The 26,822-nt window shown below is 39.8% G+C and overlaps 3 protein-coding genes across 3 annotated transcripts in view; 1 reads left to right on the forward strand and 2 right to left on the reverse strand.

The window, feature by feature from the left end:
* The first annotated feature begins 5 nt into the window (after positions 1-5).
* On the forward strand, positions 6-2,562 carry LOC137993089 (uncharacterized). Its single transcript, XM_068838751.1, has 5 exons — positions 6-243; positions 1,080-1,119; positions 1,403-1,443; positions 1,896-1,970; positions 2,271-2,562. The coding sequence occupies exons 1-5, from the start codon at positions 79-81 to the stop codon at positions 2,319-2,321; spliced, it is 372 nt and encodes a 123-aa protein (XP_068694852.1). The 5' UTR covers positions 6-78; the 3' UTR covers positions 2,322-2,562.
* Positions 2,563-4,277: 1,715 nt separating this feature from the next.
* LOC137993088 (kinesin-associated protein 3-like) lies at positions 4,278-22,414 on the reverse strand. The gene is made up of 16 exons (XM_068838750.1): positions 22,268-22,414; positions 22,000-22,131; positions 20,706-20,928; positions 19,478-19,619; positions 18,849-19,070; positions 17,571-17,648; positions 15,685-15,863; positions 15,305-15,358; positions 14,092-14,200; positions 13,531-13,631; positions 11,022-11,243; positions 9,658-9,823; positions 9,158-9,283; positions 7,800-7,898; positions 6,980-7,065; positions 4,278-5,567 (listed from the first exon to the last, which is right to left on the reverse strand). Exons 1-16 carry the CDS (start codon positions 22,294-22,296, stop codon positions 4,986-4,988), a joined length of 2,550 nt encoding a protein of 849 aa, XP_068694851.1. The 5' UTR covers positions 22,297-22,414; the 3' UTR covers positions 4,278-4,985.
* A 708-nt stretch (positions 22,415-23,122) lies between these two features.
* The window catches only part of LOC137993092 (conserved oligomeric Golgi complex subunit 7-like), a 23,696-nt gene continuing 19,996 nt past the window's right edge, over positions 23,123-26,822 (reverse strand). The window contains exons 21-24 of the mRNA XM_068838755.1: positions 26,243-26,377; positions 25,868-25,958; positions 25,172-25,423; positions 23,123-23,516 (exon numbers count right to left, since the gene is read on the reverse strand). Of these exons, the coding sequence (XP_068694856.1) occupies positions 25,345-25,423; positions 25,868-25,958; positions 26,243-26,377 (305 nt within the window). The 3' untranslated portion in view covers positions 23,123-23,516; positions 25,172-25,344. The remainder of the gene's footprint in view (positions 23,517-25,171; positions 25,424-25,867; positions 25,959-26,242; positions 26,378-26,822) is intronic.

Raw genomic sequence — 26,822 nt, forward strand, 5'->3', positions numbered from 1 at the left:
CGTCATCACAAGGTTCATTCTCGATTAGCCCTCTAAGTTAACAGTATTACTCGGAAAATCAAGCTCTTGGAACGAACGATGAAGGTGTTTATTCTAACTCTCTTGGTTCTCAGCTCTCTGTGTTTCGTCCTCGGAGACGAGGAAAGAAAGGACGAGTTCATTGATCTAGACACGGTCGATGAAGGACCGGTGTTGAAGAACGACGAGCAAGTAGAGGACTACGTTGAAGATGCTGGCCAAAGTGTAAGTTTAAACGATCATCTCCTTAGAGATTTAATCCACTCCACCCCAATGAAAAATTAAAGCCATCCTGCACAGTAACAATGATGACAGTCTGTGATTTCAGACGCAAGAAATGACTCGGCTATATAGAGCTATATAGAGATAGCCTGTATTTTTTCAGTTCCCGCGGTTTACATGTTGAATATGATCAGTGGTCAATCTGTAGAAAAATACCGAAATACAAACAAAAATCAAATTGCTTCAGTCCTCTCAGTTTGCTGCTGGTGGATGGGAGAACCTATGTTAATTAAAAATGAACTTGTCTCTCATTTGTTATCGGTACCGTGGGTGATGTGTCTGATTTTTGTTATTCCTTTTTGAGGGTTTTCTGCTCAGTTTGGTCAGCCTAAATGAACTTCTTAGAACCGATTCAAAATTAATCTCTTTTCAAAATTAATGTATTTCACTTGAATTTGTAGTATGTACTTGTATTTGATAGTAAAGATTAAATAACTTACATGTAAGTCAGCTCTCATCACTTTTGAAAAGGAAGGACCAAGGCAGTATTCACATTGCGCACGATAAGAGAAGGCAACGTATAATCATAAATATGGTATATTCAAGTATAGTTTAAAGTCTACATCGCAGTTATCTTACATCAAGAGAGTATGAACGTATTCATACTCTCTTGCTTACATATCGTGAAAAACCCAATCTCAACACTGACTGGAACACCAAAACCTTATGGTCCGAATCGAAAATGGCTATTCAGACATGTATAACATATACACGCTCCAAATTGACTAAATTCTCCTGATTGCAATCTGAAAGCTTTCTTTTTGTTTTTATGATAATAGGACGAAAGCGAAGACGAGTTACAAGATCCAGAGGCATTTAAGGAAAGTTAAGAAACTGTTTAGCCAAAACATGTCATCTCTAGTGTGTTCACTTGTAAACTGATATATATTGTTATTATAGTTGAGGAGGTGGACTAGAAAGGGATAACCTCTTCCACCTCCTTTCACAATTTTTCACGGAATTTTGTAGTTGTTAATGTATTTTGTTAGTTTTTCTTTGTTTCCTGCATATGATAAATTGCCAATAAACCATTATTATCATCATCACTATTATTATTATTATTATTATTATTATTATTATAACTGTTCTCTTCTCGTCGATTAGGATGATGAGGAGTCCGCAGATAACAATGGATCTGAAGTGGTGAGTTACGGGATCTCGACATTTTTTTCACTTTACGACAAGAGAAAATTGAACCTATAAGCCAAACGGAATCTTTCAGGTGAGGGAAGCTAATTCTAACCAAAACGTTTTTGCCCTCGTGCCGGATAAGTCGCAAAGTTCCCGCATTTCACTTTTTCTTTCTTGCTTGCTTAAAAACTAACAAATTGCGAAATAAAAAAATCAGCCTAATATTCCAAAATCGGTGTCAATTTTGCTTTCCAAATTCCCTCTAGACAAAAGAAGAAGATAGTAAAACACATTTTAACTTGATTAATTTTCTTTAGTCTGACGTAATTGCACGTTTTTAGAAAAACGAAATTTGTAAATCAAGATGATTTTCTCCGGCCCGCCACCAAGCTGACGGATTTCAAAACCTTTCCTCATCCGAGTCCAAATAGTTAAATAAGGTTTTTTCGTTCTTGCTTCACCAGGAGCCCATGGTGGAACCAACGCGTCTACCAACCGTGGAACCTGCTGGGAGTGGCAATGGCAACGACGCAATGATGGTAACACGATTTTTCTTGTGCTTTATTAGAATCTTTTCAAAAAGACATACTTTTAATTTGTAATCATCACATACCTTCCCAGAAATCAAGAGGGGCAGACAACGCTAAAATGAAACCTGACCGTAGTCAAAATGCCCGTATAAGTGTTGCACCTCTGAAAATTTGATGAAAGAGCGCAGATCTGCGAAACATTCCATCGAGCTTCTCAAACCAGAGAGATATTTCTTAGAAGGTCGTAGAATGAAACTTGAAGCTTTCATGGGGTTTAATTCAATACTTCTTTTCTTCGTTTCTTTTCAGAGTGACGATGATTTGCGATCGGCTTTGGAAGACAAACTGCGGCTGAAGTAATTCGTGTACTGTTAAGTCGTATTCTCTGTCATCCCAGAAGGACCAGCTACAATTAAAATGCCGCAGCCTGATTTTTAATATTATTATGGAGCAATAGATTAATCTTGGCCTAATAGACGAAATTGTCATAATACTAACTTTTTTATGTAGAAATGCTGCAACAAAAATTGTTTTTGTTTGAAGATATGCTATATTGTTTGCTATATTACAAGATACTATTAAAGACTGGTCTCGTAAAAAATACTGTGTTTCAAGCTGCTCAGTCCACAGTCCCTTGTAAGAAAACTGTTCTCCTTTTCTTTAAAATTAACCCTATCTCGCACAAGATAAAGCGTCAGACGCTCTTAATTTCGGCAACAACTCATGGTTTTAGAAGCCTTACCAACAACAATTGACTGTAGTTGATAAATAGATGTGCTTTAGAATGAATCCTGAAAAACCTGCACACCTTTGTAACATGAAAAAATTCCGGTTCTATGTGAAACAGAAAACGCTAAGGGAGGCGAAGGAGTAATTAGAGGGGTCATGACCTCACCCTGGTGAGTTAGTTCCTGAAGGGTGAGGGGTAAGTATCATGAGCGTGAGTGTTGTCGCTCTAAGGGCGTCAGTTCCCATGCTCTCCTCTTCCCCTGCGCTTGCTGACTCATTCATTTTTCATGCTTGAACCCAGGCTGTCTCTCTTTTCCTACCTCTTCACAGAAAGGGAAAAGAAAATCAGCCTGGGTTCCAGGTTTTCAGATTTCCAATCAAATTAATAAACAATTAGTAATCATGATGATAGGGCTTGGAGGTGTACAAAAGAAATGTAATTTGAGTCATCACGAAGTGCAAAAACTGGAAAGCTAAATTACTTTTTAGCTCCCAGCTTTTGTTGCATGCCACGTGGCATTGCAGAGGAAATTTGGCAACGGGGACTTGTACGTTGTGGTACATGTCGCCACTTTGCAAAAATTGTCTCAGAGTCCTCTTTAAGAATCGTAGAGTGTCCCAGGGGCTTTGGAGAACTAGGAAACATGTCTACTTTGACAAAAAAAAAAATCTCAGTTGGGAAACAAGGGAGCATAAACCATTTCAGAGATCAAAAAGCTGAGAACAAGTTTGAAAGGAGTTTCGGGAACAAGGGAGACCCTCATCGTAGAAAGGCATTGAATGTAGAACTCATGGCCCCACCTATTTTCCCCGTTGCCCTAAGAACATGAAATGCCAAGAATATCAAAGGAAGTTGAAACTCATGAGTGTTCATTCCTTTCCATGACTCATGCAAATAAAAGTCACCAAATTCGTATTTCCGTCAGGCGCTAACGTGAAATGTCACTGACAGAACTAATGCGATTGCACATCTGCATGACAAGCTTTGGCACCGGAAGTTACGGTTCACAATGCAGGCCAGGCTGACAATCTGACATCGTTTAATGTTACGCTCGTTTGAGGAATCAAAGGATCTTTGAATTGTAACTTTTAAAGGTACATTAGCCTGCGTAGCTGGCGAAACAAACTCGTTATTTGTCTCTCGCCCCAACAATTCCGCCAGCTACGGAAGCTAAAGGTACATTTAAAATTCTTCAGATCAGAGTAGTATCAAACTACAGTGCAGGTCATAGGTGTTGGGACACTTAACATATTTCCAAACTATTTTCCCCTCCTCCCTTTACAATGTTGCATTTTTAATAGTTTGAGAAAGTAAGACAGGTGTATGGAAGGCCCGACATCTTTCAACATTGTTTTTTTTGGGGGGGGAAGGGTAGGGGGTGTGTGGATAAAGTCATCATTAATATTATGAGTAAAAGATTCAGTTTTACAGAAATAGAGCTATTAAATTAGCATTTAGTTAGGGTACTTGTTTGACATGTAAAATCAAGTGTCCCATGGAAGTATGACCTGCATTGTATGTCCAAGCTTTGGTAGAGAGAAAAAAGTAATTTTGGTGTAGACAAACAGGCAGAATTCAAGCGTAAATCAACCTTTACAAATTTTTGTTTTACGACTGCTTCTTTCATTATCATGAAGGTATTTACAATAAACGGAAGACGTTTTCCCTGAACAAGCTTGCAAAAATGAACCCAAACGTGAACTGCTACCAACCGATGTACGCAAAGTGAATGCCAAACACACACATGTCCCGTATCGAAACATTAAAAAGCAAATTTTACGGAATTAAAAACAAAAAAAGCCTTCGACTTTCGACTTTAACTTTTCTGGTTACGTGTACATTTTTTAGGAAAACCAGAACACAATTGCAAATGGTCATCAATCTGAAACTGGTCGTGATTGCGCATGTCTATGTTTTCAAACTACAGCCAGAAAAGAAGATTTGCATTTATGACTTCACTATATTACTAGAAACAATAGCATCGGAAACCATGTCCTTGATACAATGGCTATACAGCAAAAGCAGGCTCACTTTACTAACACCCCTGTCATGTAACAACAACTTTGTTACCCTGTTGAGATTTCTATTTAAATTTGATAGACAAGAATTAAGACAACCGTTTTTAAATAGCATCTGTAAATGAAAGGGAATGCTTCAGTGAAATGTCAACGACCTCAAAACATGAACCATATTAAGCCTCCACTAAAATCTCTCTCAAGAGAGAGAAAACCTGAAGAACCTCACTTTATTTTCAATATACGTCATCGTAAAATGATTTCTCTATGACAGCGATACTATCTATACCCATATTGCATGTCCTCGTAGCTTGAACGCATTCTTGACACAGGACGCCCATAAACATCTGTGGCCGTGTACCCAGGTGATACAGGGCGTCCATAGCGACTACTAGGTCGCGCAACTTGCTCTTGTGGGGCACCGTAAGGGCTCTGGTCAGGTTCATCATCTATTAAATGTCCCCAAGTCCCCATACCCGCTGCTTCCTCTTTTAAATATCCCATTCTGTCATCCGGGTATCCTTCGTACTGTGCCATACCATACGCGCTGACGGGATGACCCGCGGGACTTAAATACGCATCGCCGTTATACATCCCGTACTCGCTCGTGCCCTCCATCATATACTCCGGGGTCATGGCCCCTTCACGTGACATGAGCGTGACAGGGTCGTCATATCCCGGATGACCATAGAATAGGTCTGGTCTGTCCAAGGGATCTCCATCCATAAGCCCATCCTCAGCATACATCAAGCTGTCATCGTCTTCCATCGGGACACGGTTCTCTATCATTTCGAGCCACTGAGAGTTGTGCCAGCGAAATTTCTCCTCTTGAATCTTCTTTGCCCATTCCTCATCATACTCCTGAGCGAGGTGAGAGAAAACAGTCAAGTTTTCAAAAACATTGACAGGTAACAACATTATTGTGGGTAACACAAGTTAAATGAGTTTTCATTGACAAGTCTCAGTACCAGTTTAAGTCCAAAGGCGCCCGCAAACGAGGAAACACTGTTGCGGAAACATTATTTCCCGAAACATTTCCTCGGCGCGCAAACAAGGAAACGTTTGCTGTGGAAGCAAAATGTTCCTGAACAAATTCAGAAACATATTCGCTCCGCCCCCCTCCCTGAGAGCAAATTTTTGCTTCCGCAACTAATGTTTCCCGGGGCTGCAAACAGGGAAACATTTGCTTCTGCAAAAAAGTTTCCGCAACATTGTTTCCTCGTTTGCGGGCGCCTTAAGGTTAAGTACTTATGTTAAGTCTAAGATTTTTATTGGTAACTCTAAGAACTATTGCTGAGTAGTAAGTCACTCCACTTTCTCACCCAAATCAACTTAAACAGACAGCGATTCTTGCTTCTGACAGGAGTTTTCTCGCACCTACTAAACGATTTTTCGAAAAATTTTGAATTGCTGACATAAATTGTTGTTCAAAAGCCGGATAACTTTATCCGGTGGATGAGTCACTATCCAAAAGTTTCAATCCGTATTTTGCTCACGTCACCGTGTATACGCAAACTCGAAGCACATCTAAGTAAAGGCGAGGACGAAAACCTGGGTCAATGTTTAACGTGAAGTATATCCGTAATCTGCAAAATGACTTTTCCAATGGAGAAAGTTATCCAACCTCTGAACAATTGGGGCCTGGGGCCCGTTTCTCGAAAGTCCCGAAAAGCCATTTGTGAAACAGCCAATCGCTCATTTTGGAAGGCCGATCTTTCAACATGTTTTCAAAGTAACTAAAAGCAAACTGACTGTGAAGTTTGACGACTTAATTAACTCCTCTCCGTTCTTGAGATACAAAGGGAATTGAGACACCCGAAAAAGGCCCGTAAACTTTCGGGACTTTCGAGAAACGGGCCCATGGTCCAAAGAAAGAAAAGCAAGATGACACGTAACAGTAATTGCAACAAACTATGAACGACAATAAAATAAAAAAAAAAAAGAGGTGAATTATCGATGTCAACATAGTCATCAATGTCATGCAGGAAGAGTCTGATGGGATTTCAACCTATCCGAGAGATATCCGAGATGTTTTTGCCGCTCCCATAGGTCAAACGCGCACATTAATTCCGCCAGCAACGCAGGAAAGACAAGAGAGCGAAAAAAATGTTTTCTTATAGGTTGACATAAAAGCATCTTTAGATTTTTCTTTCGCTAAGTCTCGAAGAAACCGTTTCTAAATTATTTTCCTTCCTGCGACGAATAATTTTAGACACGGTCACGGTAAATCTGCAAACAACAGTATACTTAAGGCAGCATTAAATCTTCTTTACCATGATAATGTCCAGTGTCTGATCACACACTTTCCGGATTTCTGTGTTCTTGTCGTGCATCAGATCGATAAGATAAGCAGGGGCTTCTGAGGGAGGGGACGAGTTAAGGAAAAACAATAGTCAATCAAAACTGCCAACAATTGGCATTTCAACTGCGAAAATGCTACATTTCGACTGTGTCAGTCCAAGACAATAGAGCTTTTTACCGATACGGCGGCCATTTTGATTTCTATTGTTTCGAAAGACATTATGAGATGTTCAGGGGGCAAATTAATGTGAATTTGCCCCCTGGGCAACCCATAATAGCTATTCCCCTAGTAGTTTCCAGGTGATCTGGTGACGTAATTCGGAGGACTGGGGACAAAAATTTTAACGCCGTATCCCACAACCACGCGCGGCCTTATTTTCGAATTCAACATGGCAGAACTGAGGTAAGATCTTGTCGGATCTACTTGAGTGTTCATTCAGTAACAGGAAATGTGGTAGACACGGAATGATCTGTTGAGTTTTGGAGATGGAAATACTGCAGGGGTTTTGGAAACAACACCTAAGGCCGCGCGCGGTTGTGGGATACGGCGTTAAAATTTTTCTTCCCACTCCTCCAAATTACGTTACCAGATCACCATGAGACTTCTATTGTTTAATGGTAGAGAATCCTACTGCAACACTGAGTAAACTAGTGATGGAGACCATGGGACAAAAGACACATATCAACAACAAGTGAATGTTTCCGGCTTTGTATTATGTTTGTGCCGTCGCTTGCGTTTCTAGTAAAAACCCAGCCTAAAGCATCACTGGTGAACCTTCATTCCAAGGATACGAGTTTGCTTTATAATCACTTCTCTCGTGGCCTTGTGAAAGATCATTTGGTAAAACACGTAAACAATCTGTAAAACCACCTCGTCGTCTTCTTGTTTAGCTGCGAAGGCAAAAAAACAAAAGAGCTTAAAGACGAAGATAGAAGATATTGTGAAGTTGCTAAAAGAAAGCAGAAAAATCCCGGGCCTCGCTTTTGCAGCCACGTTAGAGAGCTTTAGATTCTAGGACGAGAACGACTAAAGCCGCGGCCACACGAGCGATTTTTTGCTCGCGCCGGTGATGCGATTTTTTCAAATTTTGTCTCGTCGCCAGCGCGCGATGAAAATCGCAAGTGCAGCCACCCTTGAACTGGCGACGCGACAGCTGAAAAAATCATTCGAAGATCTTCCACAAACGTGTCCCGAGCCTGAATGCATAGTAAAATGGTTTGGAGTTTTGATTCCCCTTTAATCTACACGAAAAATTGGGACCGTGGGAAATCTGGTTACAACCTGCATTTTAACAAATAACTGGTTTCCCAGAGCAAAAGAAGCTGAAAACGCCAACTATGTACGAATGCTTTTTTCTATCCAGACCCTATCCAACTAACGGTGGGTCTGTATGGAAAACATTGGAGAAAGATTATGGATGCCTTTTACGATTTCTTAATCGAGATATTAAAAAGGCAATGATATTCTTCAACATTTTTAATATCAGCTTCCCGATAACGACAAATTAACCAAATTGCCAAAAGCATATAATTTGCTGCAGAAATAATTTTCAAGGATATGTTCTGTTTTTCGGGGTATCCTGATTCTCATAATTCCTCTATTCTGAGTACGTGCATACGTTTGAACCAAGAGAACCAAGTGTGCTAAAAACACTCAGCCTGTTACAGGCTAAATAAGAACGGTGAAAAGGTGACCACAACAATAAGTGCCAATCAGTGAAAAAGACACTGATGCCAGCAGAATTGATACTGTAAACTGATCAACGTACATGTAGGAAAGGCTTTCTTTTCCGTCGAACGCGCCGCCTCGTTGAGCTAATTCAAATCACGACGCACCAAAGATTCTTTTCCATTCAAAATGACATACCGTAGGCTATGTCTTACTACTCTTGCTCGCAAACTTTATGGTAATAGGGTGTTGAGGCACCCACACAACTTCGCAAAAACGAAAAAGAGACACCTATTCCCTTGTGACGCAGTCATGCCTACTCAATCCAATAAGAAAAGCCTTTGTCGACGTCGTAAACATAAACATCTTTATAATCGTCATCGTCATCATCAGTACCAGAACACAAAGACAAAAAGCCACTAGTGAAGGGGACTTTAAAGGATACAGAAACACTACCAACAAAACAATCTGTCCGCCTTACCGTTTAGCAAGTCTATTAGCATTTGAATAATCCCCTCTCGAGCAAACACAGTGGCGCACTCGTCATCTAATGATACTGTACCAATAAGGATCACTACTTCAAGAACAAGATCATCTTCCGCAATACCTAGAACACATAAAGATATTTGACGTTGTTAACGGTAATATAGGGTGAGCGACTTTAGTTGTACAAAATATTAGATGGTCTTCGCTCCTTGATTGTGAGCTTGATCCATAGATCTCCGTTTCCCGTTTCCATAAAACGAGGAAACTGGCATGGCAGACACTGGAAACGAGGAGGAGCAACCACCAAAACAATCTCGTCCCCAGACCTCGCTCTTCTTTTGGTCAGCACCAACAAGAATATTGCTCTTGGGACCAGCAGTTAGTGCTTAGTGACGGGAAAAGATATGTGAGCTAGTTATACTCTTCGTTTTGCTTTACTTGAAAAAATGTCGAGAGAGTTCTTTCAGCGAATTCACTACTCTAAAAAGGTCTTACCTGGCTGCAGTTTAGTTTTAATGTAGTTTAACATGTCGTAATCTGTTAGCAATCCCTGGAAATTAACGTCTTCTATTGTCAGGTTCCCTAGGATTCCTAGTGCCTCTAGGACAAACTCTTCGTCAGGGCAAGTTTGTACAGCATTTGCAAGGTCCCCTATGTATTCCTGATGACAGTGTTAGAAAAGAAATATCTTCAGATTAGAAAGTGTGTTCAAGTTGATCATGTGGTGTGGACTCGATAACCAGTGACCAAACTTGAATTTTTTCCTTATAAGCGATGTCTCCGCTATGGGCGTGCGATTCATTCCTGACCTGCGCTACGCGCGAAAAAGCGAGAGAAACCAGGACACAACGACAACCTGGAGTGTGACCGTGCTGGGTGCCTGGTGGACACCAGAAAACGGCACGAGCATTTTTAATTCATAATTCTAAAGATGGCAAAAGTAATGTACGTTACTATAGAACGAACCTATCATGAAAAAAAACCTAGGAAAAAATATATAAAAAAGTACAAAATCATAACACGCTGCCCGCTACGAAAAAAAAAGAGGGATAAAAACCCAGCGGGACAAAAAACCCACTGGAAAACGTAGTCCTCGACCGCATGACAGCTCCGAGGGATAGAGCTTTACACTGAATAAAGAATATCTTGAAATTGAAAGTCCAATGGCTGTCCAGAAGACGAGAGGCCTGAATAAACTAGATCAATACCAATACTAATACCAATAATTCATGAACATATCGTGAAACGTAATTGCATAATCGATACATAAGAAGAGGAACAAAAGATTATCATCAAGTGATGACAAATCTTGCTACGAACCGTAATGAAAATGCTTTCCAACTCCACGCTCTTACGTTGGAAAGCATTTATTCCTAATAAACCGCAAGTGACATGTTGTTATTGGTTAGGTTGTTATTGGTTAGGTTACATGTACCAACATTGGCTCACTAGCTTCCGAAACAAAGGGTTTTTTTGTTCCACTGGTTGGCTCGTACGAATAACACTTAATTTTGCTTGTCAAAAAGAGCCATAGAGGAAATTTGTAAAGGTATTCACACTAGACTGAGGATAATAACAATAATCATGTGTCATTTTAGAAGTTGCTGAAGTGGGCTGTGTCTCGCCCCTCGAACGGTAATCTAACCCATCTTTACAAGAAAAATTAAGCCTTTAATGAACATATTTTAAGTCCCCTTATTACAAACTGCAGTCAGAATAATGAATGAAACAGACCCTCAATCTCTCGATATTCTGCCTTAGGATGGCCAGAGTTAAAATATGGGTGAGAGATAATACCTAAAGACTGACAAAACACTTTACGTTTAATTTCTTCCTCTTTGACTATTCAACCAACTCACCACAAACTGGGCTTTTGTGGGTCCTTCATGTTGCGATATGTTCCTTATCATCTTGAGCAGTAACGGGTCATTGCATTTAAATGCCCTTCTCATCAATAGCCTCAATCCAGGACCTTCACACACAAGCTGGGCATTTCTCTTGTTCGCAGCCAGGTTGATCCCTAACGCGATGAGTTCCAGATCAATACGGTCTCCTGGGCATTCCAACATCAGTTGCATCAACTACCAAAGTTACAGTAGACAAGTTTAAAAAGATAATAAGTTACGTATAATTCAATTAACCCTTTTTTTATAACATAGAGGGCAAATAATTAAAATTAATCAGTGCTGATTGGCTGAGACAGTGGGCATTTTGCATTAATTTTGGTAATTGCCCGGGGCAAAATCACTTTCATTCGTTACATGTAGTAAATGCTTTTAGCTGGGCTGGTTTCATTGCTTTGGCATCGCTGTACAATATTAAAATTCGGGCGTTTTACAGTTCATTTACGCTAACTGAACACTGAAATTGCTTCGTAAGTAATTGTGCTGTTTAGCGATCGTTCTTGGCCTTCTTCATAAAAGAAAATTTTGCCCTTCATATTATCAACAAGTAATGGCATGTTTCCTCATAAATTAAGGATTTAATATCACACATATTTTCAGAAATTGCAGAAATTGTCATCGTCTCTGCGCAACTCTGGCTTTATCTGCAACTTCTAATGTGCGATATTAATCCTTAATTTCACTCGGCCCCATGCGATTACCTATACTAATAGTCTTGATTCTAATATTCTAAATTTAGATGCTATCAATACAAGTTTCTGTCTTGTCTGTTTTTTGTTATTTATTTGGTGTATCCAAATTTATTTATAGATCATTTTCCTTTGTTTTAGCATGTTTTTGTTATATGGCTAGTGTTTCTGGCCGGTATAACGCGCGCTATGATTGGCTAAGAGCAGCTAAGCTCTAGGGCATTAGGTATCATCATCATCATCTTTTCCTTTTCCCTCTTAGGGAAATAGGGCCTTGCGTTCTCTCTCTCCAAGCTTCTCGGTCTTTCGGACAACAACCGGCTTCTGTCCAACCTTTGAACCCAAGTTCACCTCGTTCTCTCTCTGACTTAGTGGGAGGGCCGGACGGGAAAATATTTGCCCCGAGGAAATGGTGTATACCATGGGCTCTTTACACTATTCATGAGCACTCGGAATACGAAGTTTGGACAAAACAAGTAACAAAACTTTGCACAGGAAATTTATCTAACATGTTGTTTGCATTTACTTTTCGGGCTGTAAATAACTTGGATGATAAAAAGCGACGAAATCCTCTAAATTGCATCTCACGAAGCAGTATGTGTTTCTTGCAGGGACGTACGGCTTTTTCCGGCCCTGCTCGCGCTAATGCGTACGGCCCTCATACGGGCATTTTCCCAATAGTTTTACAGTGAAAGCGCGCCCGGGGCCGTACGGGCCATATGATAATCTCCCGTAATGCCGGCGGGCCGATTATGGATTATGCAAATAGACGAGTTCACGCTCTTGAGTGCATCATGGGTAATCAGGGCAAGATGGAGAGAAATTCAAAGGTTTGTAAGGAAGTTCAAAATGATGAAAAGTATTCATGATATGCAATTTTGGGTTTTTTATTTTCCAAAGCAGAAGATGTGCGCTCAAAGGTGCGGCAGAATAAATTTGGAGAGAATGGCTATTGTAGAAATTATTTTATTAACAAGAGTTTCTGCCATACATTTCCTTTAATTCCAAAGGCACAAAATTACAGAAAATTTATGGAGACAAAAAAAGCAATATTTAGGAATTCCAAAGAACGGACACCAAGTCTAGTTCATCTCAGTTGTGAACATGAACTTATTTGTTTGGTTTATGAAGGCGAAAGTCTATAAAGTAGAGTCATGTACAGTTTATTTTCCTTCGAATTTCCATACAAACCTTTGAATTTCCTGCCATGTTGCCCTGATTACCCATGATGCAATCAAGAGCGTGAACGAGCGAGCGAGCATGTTAGCCATATAATAAACAACTTGATAATCTTGACCGTTAGGTCTTTACAGCAAAATCTCAAACCTTGGTCTAGCTGTACTGACCTCGCTGTCGCTCAGTCAATACGGCAAGGCCTTACTTTGTGATTTTGCTGGGGTTTTGCTGCAACAACCTCACTCTCGGTTATTAAGTAGTTAATAATCTAAACCCACTGACTCCTGGGCGTGTGACTTAACAAATTTTACTCTGTCAAATGCCAGACGAGGTTACGTGTCAAGTAGGGGCATCCTGGGGTGCCTGTGGAGTCAATTGGTTTAAATATCATTATTTGCCACTTTGTTAAGCCTGTAAGGGAGAGTAATTTTTCAGGCCTCGGTTGTTCAAAAGGTGGATAGCGCTATCCACGGGATAAATCACTATCCAGCAGATAAACACTAGCAAAACCAATTGATTTATCTGGTGGAAAGCGGTGACTCCTGGGTTCAAACTATTCACTATATATGTACTATAGTACATAAATTGCTGCAACTTACGATGGGTATGCAGTCAGTGTAGGTGAACATTGACTTGAATTGATCATCCATGCTGATATGGTAAAGGACACACAGAACTACCACACTGTGAAGCTCATTTGCTAAATTGACAGGATAAATCAAGCAAAGCCATGTATCAGAAATAAAAGGATTCTAAAAATGACTTTCCTGTGGTTTTCTCAACTTGCTTTTCTTTCCAAAGTGGAGAATATCAAATTATGAACTGCCCTTGATTGTAAACCAAAATAAGCACAATCCAGTATGTCTTCTACATTGGTCTCCAGAGGCTTTTCTTATGTAGGGTACCAATGTCATGTGTAAATTTAGTCTTAAAGTTTATAGGTTATCATGGGCGTAGCCAGGATTTTTCAAAGGGGGGGTCACACTGTGTCAAACGGAGGGTACTCGCGTTTTCGCAACCTGAATATTGTAGGTTGTTTGAGTAAAAAACGGCATACAAAGGGGGAGTCACGGGCACCCCAGGACCCCCCCTAGCTACGCCCTTGGTTATAAACTGTAGAGATGATGACCTGGACAGATTTGGAATTCAAATTCACTTACAAACAAGTTGCACTAGTTTTGGTAGGAGACCAGCTTTTACAGCTTTAGCACGCAATTCAGTGTCAAATGATAGGTTAAGGATAAGGCGTAGAGCAATGTTGAGAAGATCCTGCAAGAAAAGGGAAGAAATCGAAAACGGTTAGCGAATGTGTGATTCAGGGAAATGCCAATAATATTTGCGCACTTACAAAACACTGACCCTAGGTCAGCTAACCCCCTCCTGACCCCCCACTAATCCCCTTACTGATCCCCCACTGACCCCCTTACTGACCCCTTATAAAAATCCTAGAGAAATAAAAATTAAGATTTTAAAAATACATACAATGTAGCGGCCGACTTGAGTAAAGAGGGCAGAAGAGGGTCAACCTCCTATTGATCCAACCCCTTTTATGTGCAATGGCAATCCTCTGTTCTCCGTGTGCAAAATCAATAGTCTAAGATTTCTTGTTCTCTTTGATGGAAACATGAAGCAATAAAATAAACGTCTTCCGTGGGAACAATCTGTAAGTTGGCCAGTACTTCCAGGTACCACAGTCCATTCAGCATTTACACACGGATGAACTGACATGGCGAGGTCATCAGGTAAGAGCATTTTTCATTTTAAAATTGGCCCTTTCTCACAAGAATTGGCCGTCATTTCCCTGCCTATGGTGGATGCTTACGGACTAGAGTGTGAACCGGCACTGCTGAGTTACTGACACTGGACAACTTCTAGTTTGATGCAGTTCTGTTTATGTTTACCGTTTAAGATATTTTGCTCTTTTTTTCTGACAAGAGTGGGCAGTAAATTTTATGTTTCGAAAGATTTCAAGGTATCCATCTATAGAAAAAGAAAGAACTTGTTATTTGACAGAAAAGGGGTTGAATGAATGGTAAATGTCTTGGACCGCCATCTTTGAAATTTAATGGTGAGTGTAATTTCCTCTTTACTTCAGGTCGGCTACCATGTATTTTTTAAATCTTTATTAATTTTGTAGTTCTTGTTTTAATTTTAGAAGGAGTCAGTAAGGGGGTCAGTTCACAGGACATAACTAAACCACGAAACAGCAAAACACTGAAACAGCATGTGTGACCCCACCATACAGTTTTTGGTGGAAGCAAGCTACATTTGTGATGGGGGAGTCTGGATGAATAAACACAATTTTTATAAGACATCGTGACTTTTGTCATAAAGAATGTAATAAACACAGGCTCAAAGTCAGCATACATGTACCTCATTGGAGTGGGGAATTAAGTTGTTAAGTTTCTCAATGATCCCACATTCTGCCTGTAAAAATCAAGAATGAAAATTTAGTATTGCAAACCTGCAACTTTTTGGGAGATTACATGTTATTTACTAAAATATGGATCTTTCACATCAATTTATGTAATACAAGACAATTGAGCACAGCTGTTGAGGACTTGAATGAGATCTTTGCTGGATCCTCCTTCCTCGATCTCCCTCCATTGTCCAGAAGTTCCAGGCATATAGAAGACTTGCCACTTGAGACATTACTTACTTGTACATCCAGGTTGGGATAATTTCGACGGAAAGAATGTTCAAACTGAGATGTACAGCCAAAGTGGGAACATTATTGTTTGTCATTCACTTACCATTTCTGTTTTGTTTTCCACAAAAATACTCAGTTTCTTCAAAAAGGAGACAACCAGGATCAGTAAGTCAACATTGTCTCTTTCCAACAATTGCACCAGCATATTCACAATCTTCTTGTTCTTCATTTTCATTTCAACCTTGGCATCTTCAGCAAGATTTAGGAGTAGGTATGTCAAAACTGGAGCAACATAAATAAAAACAACTTAATAGATACTCAATTAAAAATTTGGTTATGAACTACGGGCAAACAATCCCTATTAATATCTTCTGCATTTTTGGTCATTTCGAAACATTAGTCCCAATTTCAATAAATATTAAACAAAAAGCACTAAAATTACAAAGTTCAATGATTCATGCTACTATGAAAACCACCAATCTGTGGAACGGGTGGAATTTTACGTGTCTTTGCCCCTCATTGTTTCGCTTGTAAATAGTTCAAATTCTTGAGAGGTATTGTGTTCGACTCCATGGCAGAACTGAGCGCATGTGGAAGGCTTTATGATCATGGAAAAGCTCTTGAAGAAGGAAGATTATACAGGACATTAGTGGAAAAGGGGGAGACTTCACCACAGGTTTCTGCGGGTGACGTTTTTCTGTGATTGATTAAATCTTTCCATTGTTGTGGTCGTTCCAGTACACTTCAAGCCGGTGGGAAAGGAATTTCATCAAAAATGTTTAACGAAAGTGGGCAGGGCAGTGATTCAGTAATTCGGGCCCAATCCACAGGTCTGTGGTTTTCGTAGTATAGCTACATGCCAAACGCTATACACCTTAATCCAAAATGGCCACCATTTAGATATTCTTTTGTTTTTATTGAAATTAGACCTTGATGCTTCGTTCAAGGCAAAATATTCTTTTGAATTTTCAGCTCAAGAACAAGGCATCAAGGGCTAATTTGAATAAAAACAAAAGAATATTTAAATGATGGCCATTTTGGAATAAAGTCTATGGTCAAGAGATAAAGTGAAGCTTTTTTCAACCCCCTGTGACCTCCCCCCCAAATAACAACACAGACTGAGTTCCATGCTGTAATCCCCTGAATGTGATTATCACGTGATTAAGATGTGATCATCTAGAGATGCTATGCACACAATATACAGCACAATTCAGAGCCCACGTAATCTTTCACGGAAAAAAAAAAATCCTCCGCCTTCATTATACAGTCGATATAGTGGGCACCAGTGAAGTGAGCCCTTAAACAGTAAATCAAGGTCAACAAATTGCCAAACTGTGCCAAAAGTGATGGCTAGAGGGTCCAGTTTTGCCAGTGCCACTGATCCTTAACTTCCATGACCAAATGTAAAAAAAAGTAAAGTAAAGTGGTGCATTTATATAGTGCCCTTATCACTAACGTCTAAAAGGCGCTTTACAATGATCAATTTACCCCCAGCGGACTGGAAGCATATACAGGCGCAAATAGCAGCCGCTTCTAAGCAGTCCATGCATGCTGGTACTCATTTTACTGACCTTGGAAGGATGGAAAGCTGAGTGAACTTTAGAGGAAAGAAGGTCGCCAAATATTCCAGTCTTAGCAGAACCGGGAATGGAACCTGGGACCTTAGGGTCGGAATGTCACTGATTAATGGAAGAAATTCTGAAAAGTTTCCAACAATGACTACTCTTCCACACAGCAGGAAAAGAAGTTAGAGAAGTTCGAAGTCATAAAGCTGCTAACTATCATAGGAGAGGAAGTGAGGGAGCCTGGGAAGGGCTATGAGCTAACGTCCGAGATACTTGCTCAGCAAACCTATTAACAAGCTTTATTTCCAATTGATTTCAGATCACATTTCTCTCACGGGGAATTGCCTTATGTGAATCTTGGGATCCATTCTCGTTTTGAGCCACCTTATAAATCAATGTCAATGCTTGAATGTGGGATATTTACCTCGTAGAAGCTGCTCTTGCTTTTTGACAAGCCCGAGAAATTTCTTGTATCCTTTTTCATAGTCTTTTCTGTTATTGCGTGAACAGGTTAAGGAAACCATTTCACCACTAAATACTCGACATCAAAACAATATTTAATGGGATTTGTCCATGAAGGTCATTGAAGTTGGCCCTCATTGTAATAAGTGCAGCCAAAAGAGGTTTTTTGACATTCCAGTTTAGTGGAATTTTTTCTGGGATTTTATCAGACTACTCGCCAGTTGAGCTATGGCATTTGAAATAGATAGAGTATTTTCCACCAAAAAGGTGTCTAATAAATAATCAAGTGTCAAATGTATTTTAGTGCTGTGACACTAACTGGGGACATTGTACTGAATTCAAATCAAATAAAGTCACATCAATCATTAGTTGGTTTTTGAGGAGAGGGGGAAAAAACCTTTCAGAGCAGAGTAGTGATGACATAGTTGAATAAAACTGATGTTGTTGTTGTTGTTGTCACAGAGAACTAACAAATATACAGTAACCCACACAGGACGCTGAGCCTGGGAATCGAACCAGGGTCTCGATGGTGGGCGGCAATCAAGTGCTCTCACCACAGCGCTATCCCTGCTCCCTTGAAAAAAGACAAATAATGTTGATGTCATGCCTAATCAGGCCTAAGTTGTTTAAACACAGTGATACGTTATAGTTATTTAATCAGTGAATAGCACCATCCACAAGCCATAACATTTGGAATTGCCCAAGTTTTTACCACCAAAGGGAAGTCTTAAGTCAAGATAAATTATATTTTTGGGATGCCCAACCAGTCCCAAATGCTACCCATTGGACGAACAACCGCCATCGGGTATGCTACTCAATGAGATTTGATAATATATGTTTAACAAATAGATTCCATGTTGACGTGCACCTGTTCAGTAATAGATCATAGATGGTGTCAAAATGTGGTAAGAACAAAAAAGTGGCACACAAGGTGATAGATGCGTGTATGATGTTCTTGCCACATTTTGACATCTTCTGTCAATAGAAGTACATGACAACCAATCAAAATGTGAGCTTATTATAATGTTAATCAATAGTAGGTATATAATATTATTATAATGGTGTAGCACAAATCAAATTCTGCCCTTTTAGGAATAACTTGGACCAGGTTGTGTTTTTTTCCCAGTAAAAATTTTGCAATGCATTCATGATACATGTATATGGAAACTGACTCAGTCAACGCCAACTAAATTGTGAATACTTGAATCCTTAAGTTTATGACTCTACTTTATCAGGATATTATTTTTCTTCTTCTCTAGCTCAGCAGACCACTGTTCATATCTTTTGACCTCATGCTCCATCACTTGCATGCACATGGCACCAATCTTGTAGTGGATAATGATAGAATGAAATTGAGAGAAGCTGGAGAAGCAGAAGAAAACATACACAATGTTGGTTGTCAGCTCTGTGCTTTTCTTCCAATCTTCTCGCAGCACTCTTGACAATGCACCTAAAACAGGTTCTGAAATATAAAGTCAGTCATAAATATCGTTAGATCACTTTTGCTGCCATTTTTATTATTTTCTTGGTCTGGACTACCACAACTTTAGAGAAAATAATTTGAAAGCAGCCCCCACTGTCAGTGCATTGGCTACAATCCCCAAGAGCAGCGCATATAAATTTTGTCTGCTTATTGCCAGCAGGCTTTTATTCCTCAATTGAGAACCCCTGTACCCAGGATGCACGCCAGAAATTTTTTGTCTCCTAGAGCCACAGAATAGTGAGTCGCTTTTTTTCATCCAGGGCAGAACCCCTCTGAGTCAGGAATGAGATGACTAAATCATACCAACAATTAAAATTATTTTTATCCCCAAGCAACATACCGGTATTGAGCTACATTGTAAGAAACACCACAGTCTGCCAACTTACCATTCACTGCAAGTTCTTCCAAGTTGTCCGGATTTCTGGCTAGCTGTAAGATAAGTCCAGTTCCTCGTATCTTTTCAGGAAGTTCTTCATACAGCAGTTCCACATAATCTTCTATGTCATTGATGTTAGCTTGCTCATCAAGCTGACAATCACAATCAGAATCAGCAAGAACATGAAACAAGATATCACACCAGGATCATCAACACACTGTCATTTCTTAATCCCCATTGAACCATTATTTTAAATGCATAAGATCTCACTGTGAAATGACTGGGAAAATCAACCCTTACAATGTAGCAACTGCATGGCAAAATAGACGTTGGGTGCCAAGGACATCCTGGGAATTCAACTACTGGTACTAAAATTAGACTGCTTCCATGGCTAGGTGATCTTGGCAACCTACGTGTAGCCATGAACCTCTTCATTCAGTACATTAAAAAACTGAGCATGAGGAATTAAAAGGCAGAGAGAAATATAACAAAGCCACTAGAGCTCCACATTGTTAAATATGTCAAAATGCATTTGTCTGCATTAGACTTTGAGAGAAAATATTACTGTTCATTAAGCATGTCTATTTAATGTGTAGGTAAAGTCTGCTACGAGCCTAGAAGGCCCGTCAGGCCGGCACTTACATGTATCTCCGGTTTCTGCAGCACGAAGTGACTAGGAGTATTTTCTACTCCCCCCTGGATGGGATGCCAGTACATCACATGGTTACGCCCAGCATTATATTTGCCGGTACCCATTTATACACCTGGGTGGAGAGAGGCACCATGAGAGTAAAGTGTCTTGCCCAAGAACACAACACAATGTCCCTGGCCAGGACCCAAACCCTGACCACTCGATCCGGAGTCGAGCGAACAAACCATGAGGCCACCGCACCTGTGTGGATTTGGCCAAATCATACAGGATTGAAGCACAAGCAAGACCAACACACTGTCACCCAACTCACAAACAATTTTCTTCGATAGAGAGTGGGATTTTGGTAAATTAAATGAGCTTTGCATCTTTCGTAAAAATGTTCTATATTTTGATTCACAGCATTTGCGTATACTGTAGGTCATAAATTCTCATCTATCTAAGGCAAAATAAAAGCTATTCTAGGTACCGCAAAAAAGAGTACATTTTTTGTTGACTGTAATATGTTACATGCATGTATATCAGTGAGTAAATATCTGTTAACAACTTATTGATTCTCTATCAAACAAATAATTATTTGAGAATATACCTCTGTGCCTTCAAAGTCGGCAGGAACAGCAGCACGTTTTAAGGCATCGGCTTTTTCTTTCACTTTTGCTTTCCCATCTCCTGTATCTTTCCTGTTTTGTAGGTAATACAACAGCTGTTCCACTTCAGGAAGTTTGCTAGGATGAATAAGCTTGCACTTTTCAATGACTTCTGAAGCAAGCTTTGCTATGTTGGTGGTAGCATTTAAGCTTTGCAAGCGAATTCTGTTGAATGAAATAAAAGTCTGTTTAACAGGAATCCATCACTTTGAAAATGACTTCATTTTTCCTTGTTGTTCTGTGTACTATATTGTTTCTGGATAATTCAGAGTTAAAGGCCTACATTGAATTTTACACAAACAGAAAATCTGAAAATCACCGGCGAGTGCCCAATCAAAACACTGGAACTATTTCAAAACAACAACGCAAGCACACAATGTCTTTTGGGTGAACATGGGCCTTAAGGATCCAGTCGGATCCGCGTCTTATTTTCAGGGTTTTGATTTTTTAGTATTTAAAAGGTTATTTGTTTTTCATGCTATTTGTGTGCATGGCTTTGTTGCTTGACATCTTCCCACAGTCCGTACCTACTGGTCAGCCCCTCCTAGAGATAATTGATTTGCATACTTTACCAATAACGAAAATCAGGGCAAAGTATTTAACTTGTGTGCAGATTTCAACATGGTTTGTCGAGCTGTCTATGATTTCAAGTCTTAGTTTGGTCGCAGTATGATGTCATTAGTGTCATAAGAAAGACTAAGATTTGAACTTGGTAAGGAAAAATGAGTATCAGTGTTTCAATTTGCCACAAAACGACTCTTATTGATACAATAAAAATTCAGTAAAGAGATCAAAGAACAATTGTACGTTTACCAAAAATTTAATGTCAACACCAATGGCACTTGTTCTCTCAAAATTAAACAAAATTATCGGAAATGAAATTGTTCACAGAATTCATATTCAAATACGTGCTCTTATTTTGACTTGAATTTTTGCCATTCCGTTATCAATTTCTTTAAAATTCTTCATCACATAAGCGTAATTACAAATGCAATAAAACTGTAAGCCGTGTCGTAACTAGGAAACGAGTGACGCCTACAGCTGGAGAAGAGAATTGCATATTTTGTCTTGGAGATCCTGTTTACAAGCATTTCACACCAATAAAACTTACCTTACCTGGTATTAGCAGTTATTTTAACCAAAATTATCAGAACACTGAAAGACACTGAAATTCAAGATCTAGCTAGCTAGAAATTGTGGCGGAAAAATAGCTGCATTTCTGTTAGCTAAGCTTACACTTTCTGACACTCCTTCCGTTCGCCCAACATAGGCTCTCCCATCTCGCCAAGAATGACAGCTTCCAGTTCATAATTAACAACGATCGCCTTTTCTGTTGGATGGGCATCGATGCTTCCTCCCTTAACCCTCCTAAACAAGATCGAAACACCGTCAAAACATATTAGAGGAAATCTCAAAATCATCGGCAAAAGTACATTAGTACGTCAAGTGTGCTATCCACGCTTTACCCTTCAAAATTACAACAACTTTAAATAAACAATCTGACCTCTTAAGGTACCGAGCTTCATCCTGCATTTTAAATCTTAAAACAGGCTACAAAATATTTTTCCACACTTGTAAACACAGGCTCTTCGACTTATTTTCTTCAGCTGCCATTTTATCAAAATTCCCCGCGCAGAACGCTGGGAAGGTGATAAAAAATAGGATCAGACTGAACTGTTGGAACTCTGAAGAGAGGAATAAAATGGTGCAATATAGTAACAAAATCGCAGCGAGTTTCTTTGCTGTCACTTCAGAGATTGGGCCCAAGGGTATCAAGGACACAAAATTCCCAAAGACTGAAGACGAAGGAATTATATAGCAATTAAGTGAGCTATGATCCTCGCAGTTATGATTTTTAGCAATCGCGTAGAGAAGCCTGAAAAATTTAGGACTTCAACGGGGTTTGAAATGATCTCTACGCAATTGCTAAATTGCCCTTCATAACTGCGAGGATCATAGCTTCACTTGATTTCATGTCCGCAGTTCAATATATGATTCACTTCGTATATCATTTCGTTCGTTGATTCATTCATCACGGGAACATTTGGACCTACAAATATAGCAACGGTAACAACATCAGCCTTACAGCCAGGTTTAATCATTTTTGACAATTTGAACACAGCCAGCCGCAGACGGGAGGCTACACAGCCTACACGATGCTGTCTCTTGGTCGCATCGACGTTTTGTTAAGACATTCAGTGTCTTAACACTCACAAAGAGAGGTCGGAAGATATATATACAGCTCGTTGTATAATATTTTGATCACAGGGAGGGTGGACGGAGGAAATACCTGAAGGGGGGTGGTGGGGGGGGGGGCCGAAGAGGGTGGGGAATCAGAGAAAAAGTGTTATATAACGGAAAGGTTTACACTTTTTAATTGCATTGCTGTTGTTACATCCAATGATTCAAATTAATCATATACACACGTTATCCTTCCTTACAAACTTTAATAAATACAGCTACAATCTCACATATCTCACGGCTCAAAATACACAAACATTTCATGAGAGATGTCTCCACACTTCAAATTCCTCATGCACTACCAATATCAAGGAAGTGCATTTCTCAAGTCCCGTTAATGTTATCTGACTTGACAAATCATTCAAGTCGCGAGACCAGTAGATAGGCACCGGAAGGACGGCAAAAAAGAGGAATCAGCTGTCCGAGATCCAGGTATCTCGCATCGCTTTTCGGGCGCACTTAATGGGCTCCTAATTCCCTGCCATTCCTTTTCCAAGCGTCTGCCAAGAAGGCTATGATGATGAAAGCATGCTTCAAGAGGGCGTTAATGCTGCGATAATGAACTTTACTTATTAAGAGACAAGTGTTTTTGGAAATACTTTTCTCTAGTTTCTTTGAAACTTTATGACCTTTGCTTTATATGTTTCACTAGTGGAGAGGTCATGTATTGACCCTCTTTGGAGGTGACATAGAGCGAGTTTCAATTGAGTGTCGTAAAACCAAAACCAAAGTAATTACTTTGACCAATCAAAAAGGACTGAGACAATCCGGCAAACCAATCAAAACTCGAAGCAATTACACGTAGCCGACACAAAGCGCGGGAAAATGTGCACGCGCGAGCCACGATTGGTTTTGGTTTCACTTCTGATTGGTTGAAAAAATGGCGCGAGAACTTTGCACCAATCACTGAGTGAAGTAATCATAAACCAAAGTAATTATCTAATTACTTTCGACACTCAATTGAAAACCGCTATAATATGAATCAGTCTCGTCAACATTATTTGTTATGACTCACAAATGACACATTACGGTGTCCACAGGTACACCTGCTTATGCCCATGGAATGTTATATTTTCTTGACCGAGAGTCTGTTATTAAGAGCAAACACTTAGTCTACGACACTTGGGTTGAGTGATCGTTTTCTGAATGCTATTTCCATTAACTTAGCCCCATATGACGTAATGTGAGACCTCGCAAATTAATTGCCTAGGTTGAAAATACTAAGCGAGAGAGCCGTTTAGAATATAGTTGAGAAACTGATAAAACGGAAATAGAAAACGAAATGCACAGGAGAGGACATCAAAACTTCGTTCAGACGACATTTGTCCTGACTACTGCTATATTCAGAAGAATGATACTCCAAGTCGTTAGGTCCTGACTCAACACTTATAACAAGTATAGGAAATGGTATGAACGCGAATGCATTTCGTGATTTATGGGCACGAGTAATGTTTTGAAAGTTCTCAAAATTGCACGAGCCGCAGAAGAGTGCAATTTGAGAACTTTCAAAACATCACGAGTGACCATAAATCGCAAAATGCACGCGCAAGTTCATAACATATTTTATTTATTAAATACTCAACATAATCACTGCATCGCTTTGTTTCCATAGCAACTTCCGTATTGCACTCTATAACCTCTTATTGTACTCTATTTATGCATTCGTCACTGACCAATCAGAAACGCGACATTTTGTTGAGTATATACTCGTTAAATTATTTTGACCAGATACCAGGAAGCTACTTACAGCCTCTAATTTCAATGGACAGGTATAAGACACAGCTCTTTTTTATTTATTTTTCTTGTGCCTATTGTAATAGTAATGTTTAACTATTTATTTACGGTCTTCTGGACCAATTCCGGGAGCCGTTGTAAGAGCAATGTCCTGGCCCTTTTTTAAAGGGAACCCCCACTCTAACTAATGAATAAAATTCAGAATAACATATTTTCACTTTCGAATTTCCCGGGGGCACCATCTTGAATAATTGTGACGTCTTACGGTATCCCTTATTGTTTGCACACATAGAGCTTTTGTTTTGAAACAAAAGGGCAACCATGACACGTCACAATATTCAAGACGGCGGTGCCCTTGAAATTTTGGAAATTAATTTACTTAGGATACAAACGCTTTCAATGGAAAAAGTTCAAAAAGATTTTGATTGTAAACCTTATGTTCTGTGCTTCTTGTTTTAGTGGAGGTTCCCTTCAACCAAAGGAAATTACCATTCTCCCTAGCGCAATCGCTTGAGGTTAGAAGAGTATATACTTGTAGCTACAAACGATAACGAAGTTCTTCAGTCTGTGGAAGGACCTCAAGGATCAAATACAAATGGATTCAAGTCAGCGAATACTTCTAATTCCAGCTATCGCCATCATGATACGATCCTCTACACTGAGATCAGTAGCAACCTCGTGGAACCTAAAAAACAAAAATAAATTGTTATACGAGTTAAAGACCAACATACTGCAGAGCCTCGATAAACACCAATACGATGTTTCTATCTCAACTGATCGCCCATCACCTCTCTTCTGTATCTGACAGGCAGGAATTTTCTTTTCGGGAACGCCAGTACCCAAGGTGTTAGGAATGTACCGAGTTGTGTAAGATGCCAACAAAAGCACGCGAAGTAAACGACGAAAACGCTATGGTGAAGAAGTGTTTCTGGCATAGAACCTTGTAAAGTCACTCAAACGGGATTAGAGCAAGGTCCTTGGACTCAAGTTCTTAAAATAGCCGAGAAGACCACGCCGCCTTTGTACTGGCATCTGCCACACTCCAGTAATTCAGATAGAAAAAACATAAAGGCATCCTCTTAAAACGCTTTTAAGTTTAAAGAGGTGAAGTGTAGTTGAAAATGCTTACTTCTCAGGTGTCGCTTGGAGCAACGCGTTAATGTGAGTCAAGGTTTGACTTGGGGTCACTTCAAGAGCTTCCAGTACGTTGCAGAAATAGTCTACAAAAATAACGAAAGCAAAACAGTTCAGTCATGACTGTAATTAAGCCATTTAATTTGCCCTGAAGAAGCGATAGGCGATAACAGCTGAGCACCATCAAGAAAGAAAGAAGCGCTACAGGATATGTCCTGAGAAGAACGACATAGCGAGAAGTTATAATTTCCGTGTATCTGACCACAAAAAGCAGCGTTCTTCCGCCCCAATTCTTCTTCCCGTCGGTTTTGCAGCAGTTGTTTGATTTCCCGCGCTTTCAACGTCCAATGATGTACTAGCCTCCACTTACCTATATCAGCCAATAGCTGTTGAGTGGAGTAAGGGGTCAGCACGTGTATCCGCAGGATACTCTCTGTGTATGCTTGCATGGTACCGCGGGCGATGGATCCAAGCCAATATGAACCAGGGTGGTGTTCATCTTGATCTGCGAGACAAACAGTGAGGGATCACTCACACTCTACTAAAACTTGAAAACCAATAAATCTTAAACGAATAAAGCAGGCAGATTATTATTCTTTTTACTCAACTCAGCATTAGAAATGATACAACCAAAAAATTAAAATGAAGAGACTAGGTCATATTTACGGCAAATTATGTATGTAATATTTCGAAAGGGAGTGAGTTAGAACCATCCAAGTAGCAATGGCAGCTTTAACATAACAGCATAAAAAAATTCACTCTCTGAGATAAAAAAAAATAAAAAATTCTTTGTTCGCAAAGCTGAATAATGAAAAACTAAAGACTTATGGGTGCGAGACATGGGCACTAAACAACGCTATGACGGAGAAGCTTGCCGTCGCACAGCGGAAGATGGAACGCATAACGCTGGGCATTACCCTTTGTGGTCGAAAGCAAAACAACTGGATTTG

This window comes from Montipora foliosa, chromosome 2 (genome assembly GCF_036669935.1).
Source record: "Montipora foliosa isolate CH-2021 chromosome 2, ASM3666993v2, whole genome shotgun sequence".
Classification (NCBI taxonomy): domain Eukaryota; kingdom Metazoa; phylum Cnidaria; class Anthozoa; order Scleractinia; family Acroporidae; genus Montipora; species Montipora foliosa.

Bases quoted from the DNA above. Each gene is read 5' to 3' on its own strand.
- LOC137993089 (XM_068838751.1), top strand. From the start codon at position 79: ATGAAGGTGTTTATTCTAACTCTCTTGGTTCTCAGCTCTCTGTGTTTC. The intron at 1,120-1,402 runs AGGAAAGTTAAG...TTCTCGTCGATT, and splicing joins ACAAGATCCAGAGGCATTTA to AGGATGATGAGGAGTCCGCA. The intron at 1,971-2,270 runs GTAACACGATTT...GTTTCTTTTCAG, and splicing joins ATGGCAACGACGCAATGATG to AGTGACGATGATTTGCGATC.
- LOC137993088 (XM_068838750.1), bottom strand. From the start codon at position 22,296: ATGCAGGATGAAGCTCGGTACCTTAAGAG. The intron at 15,359-15,684 runs GTAAGTGAATGA...TGATTTTTACAG, and splicing joins TGGAAAACAAAACAGAAATG to GCAGAATGTGGGATCATTGA. The intron at 13,632-14,091 runs GTAAGTGAATTT...CTGTCAATTTAG, and splicing joins AAAACTAGTGCAACTTGTTT to CAAATGAGCTTCACAGTGTG.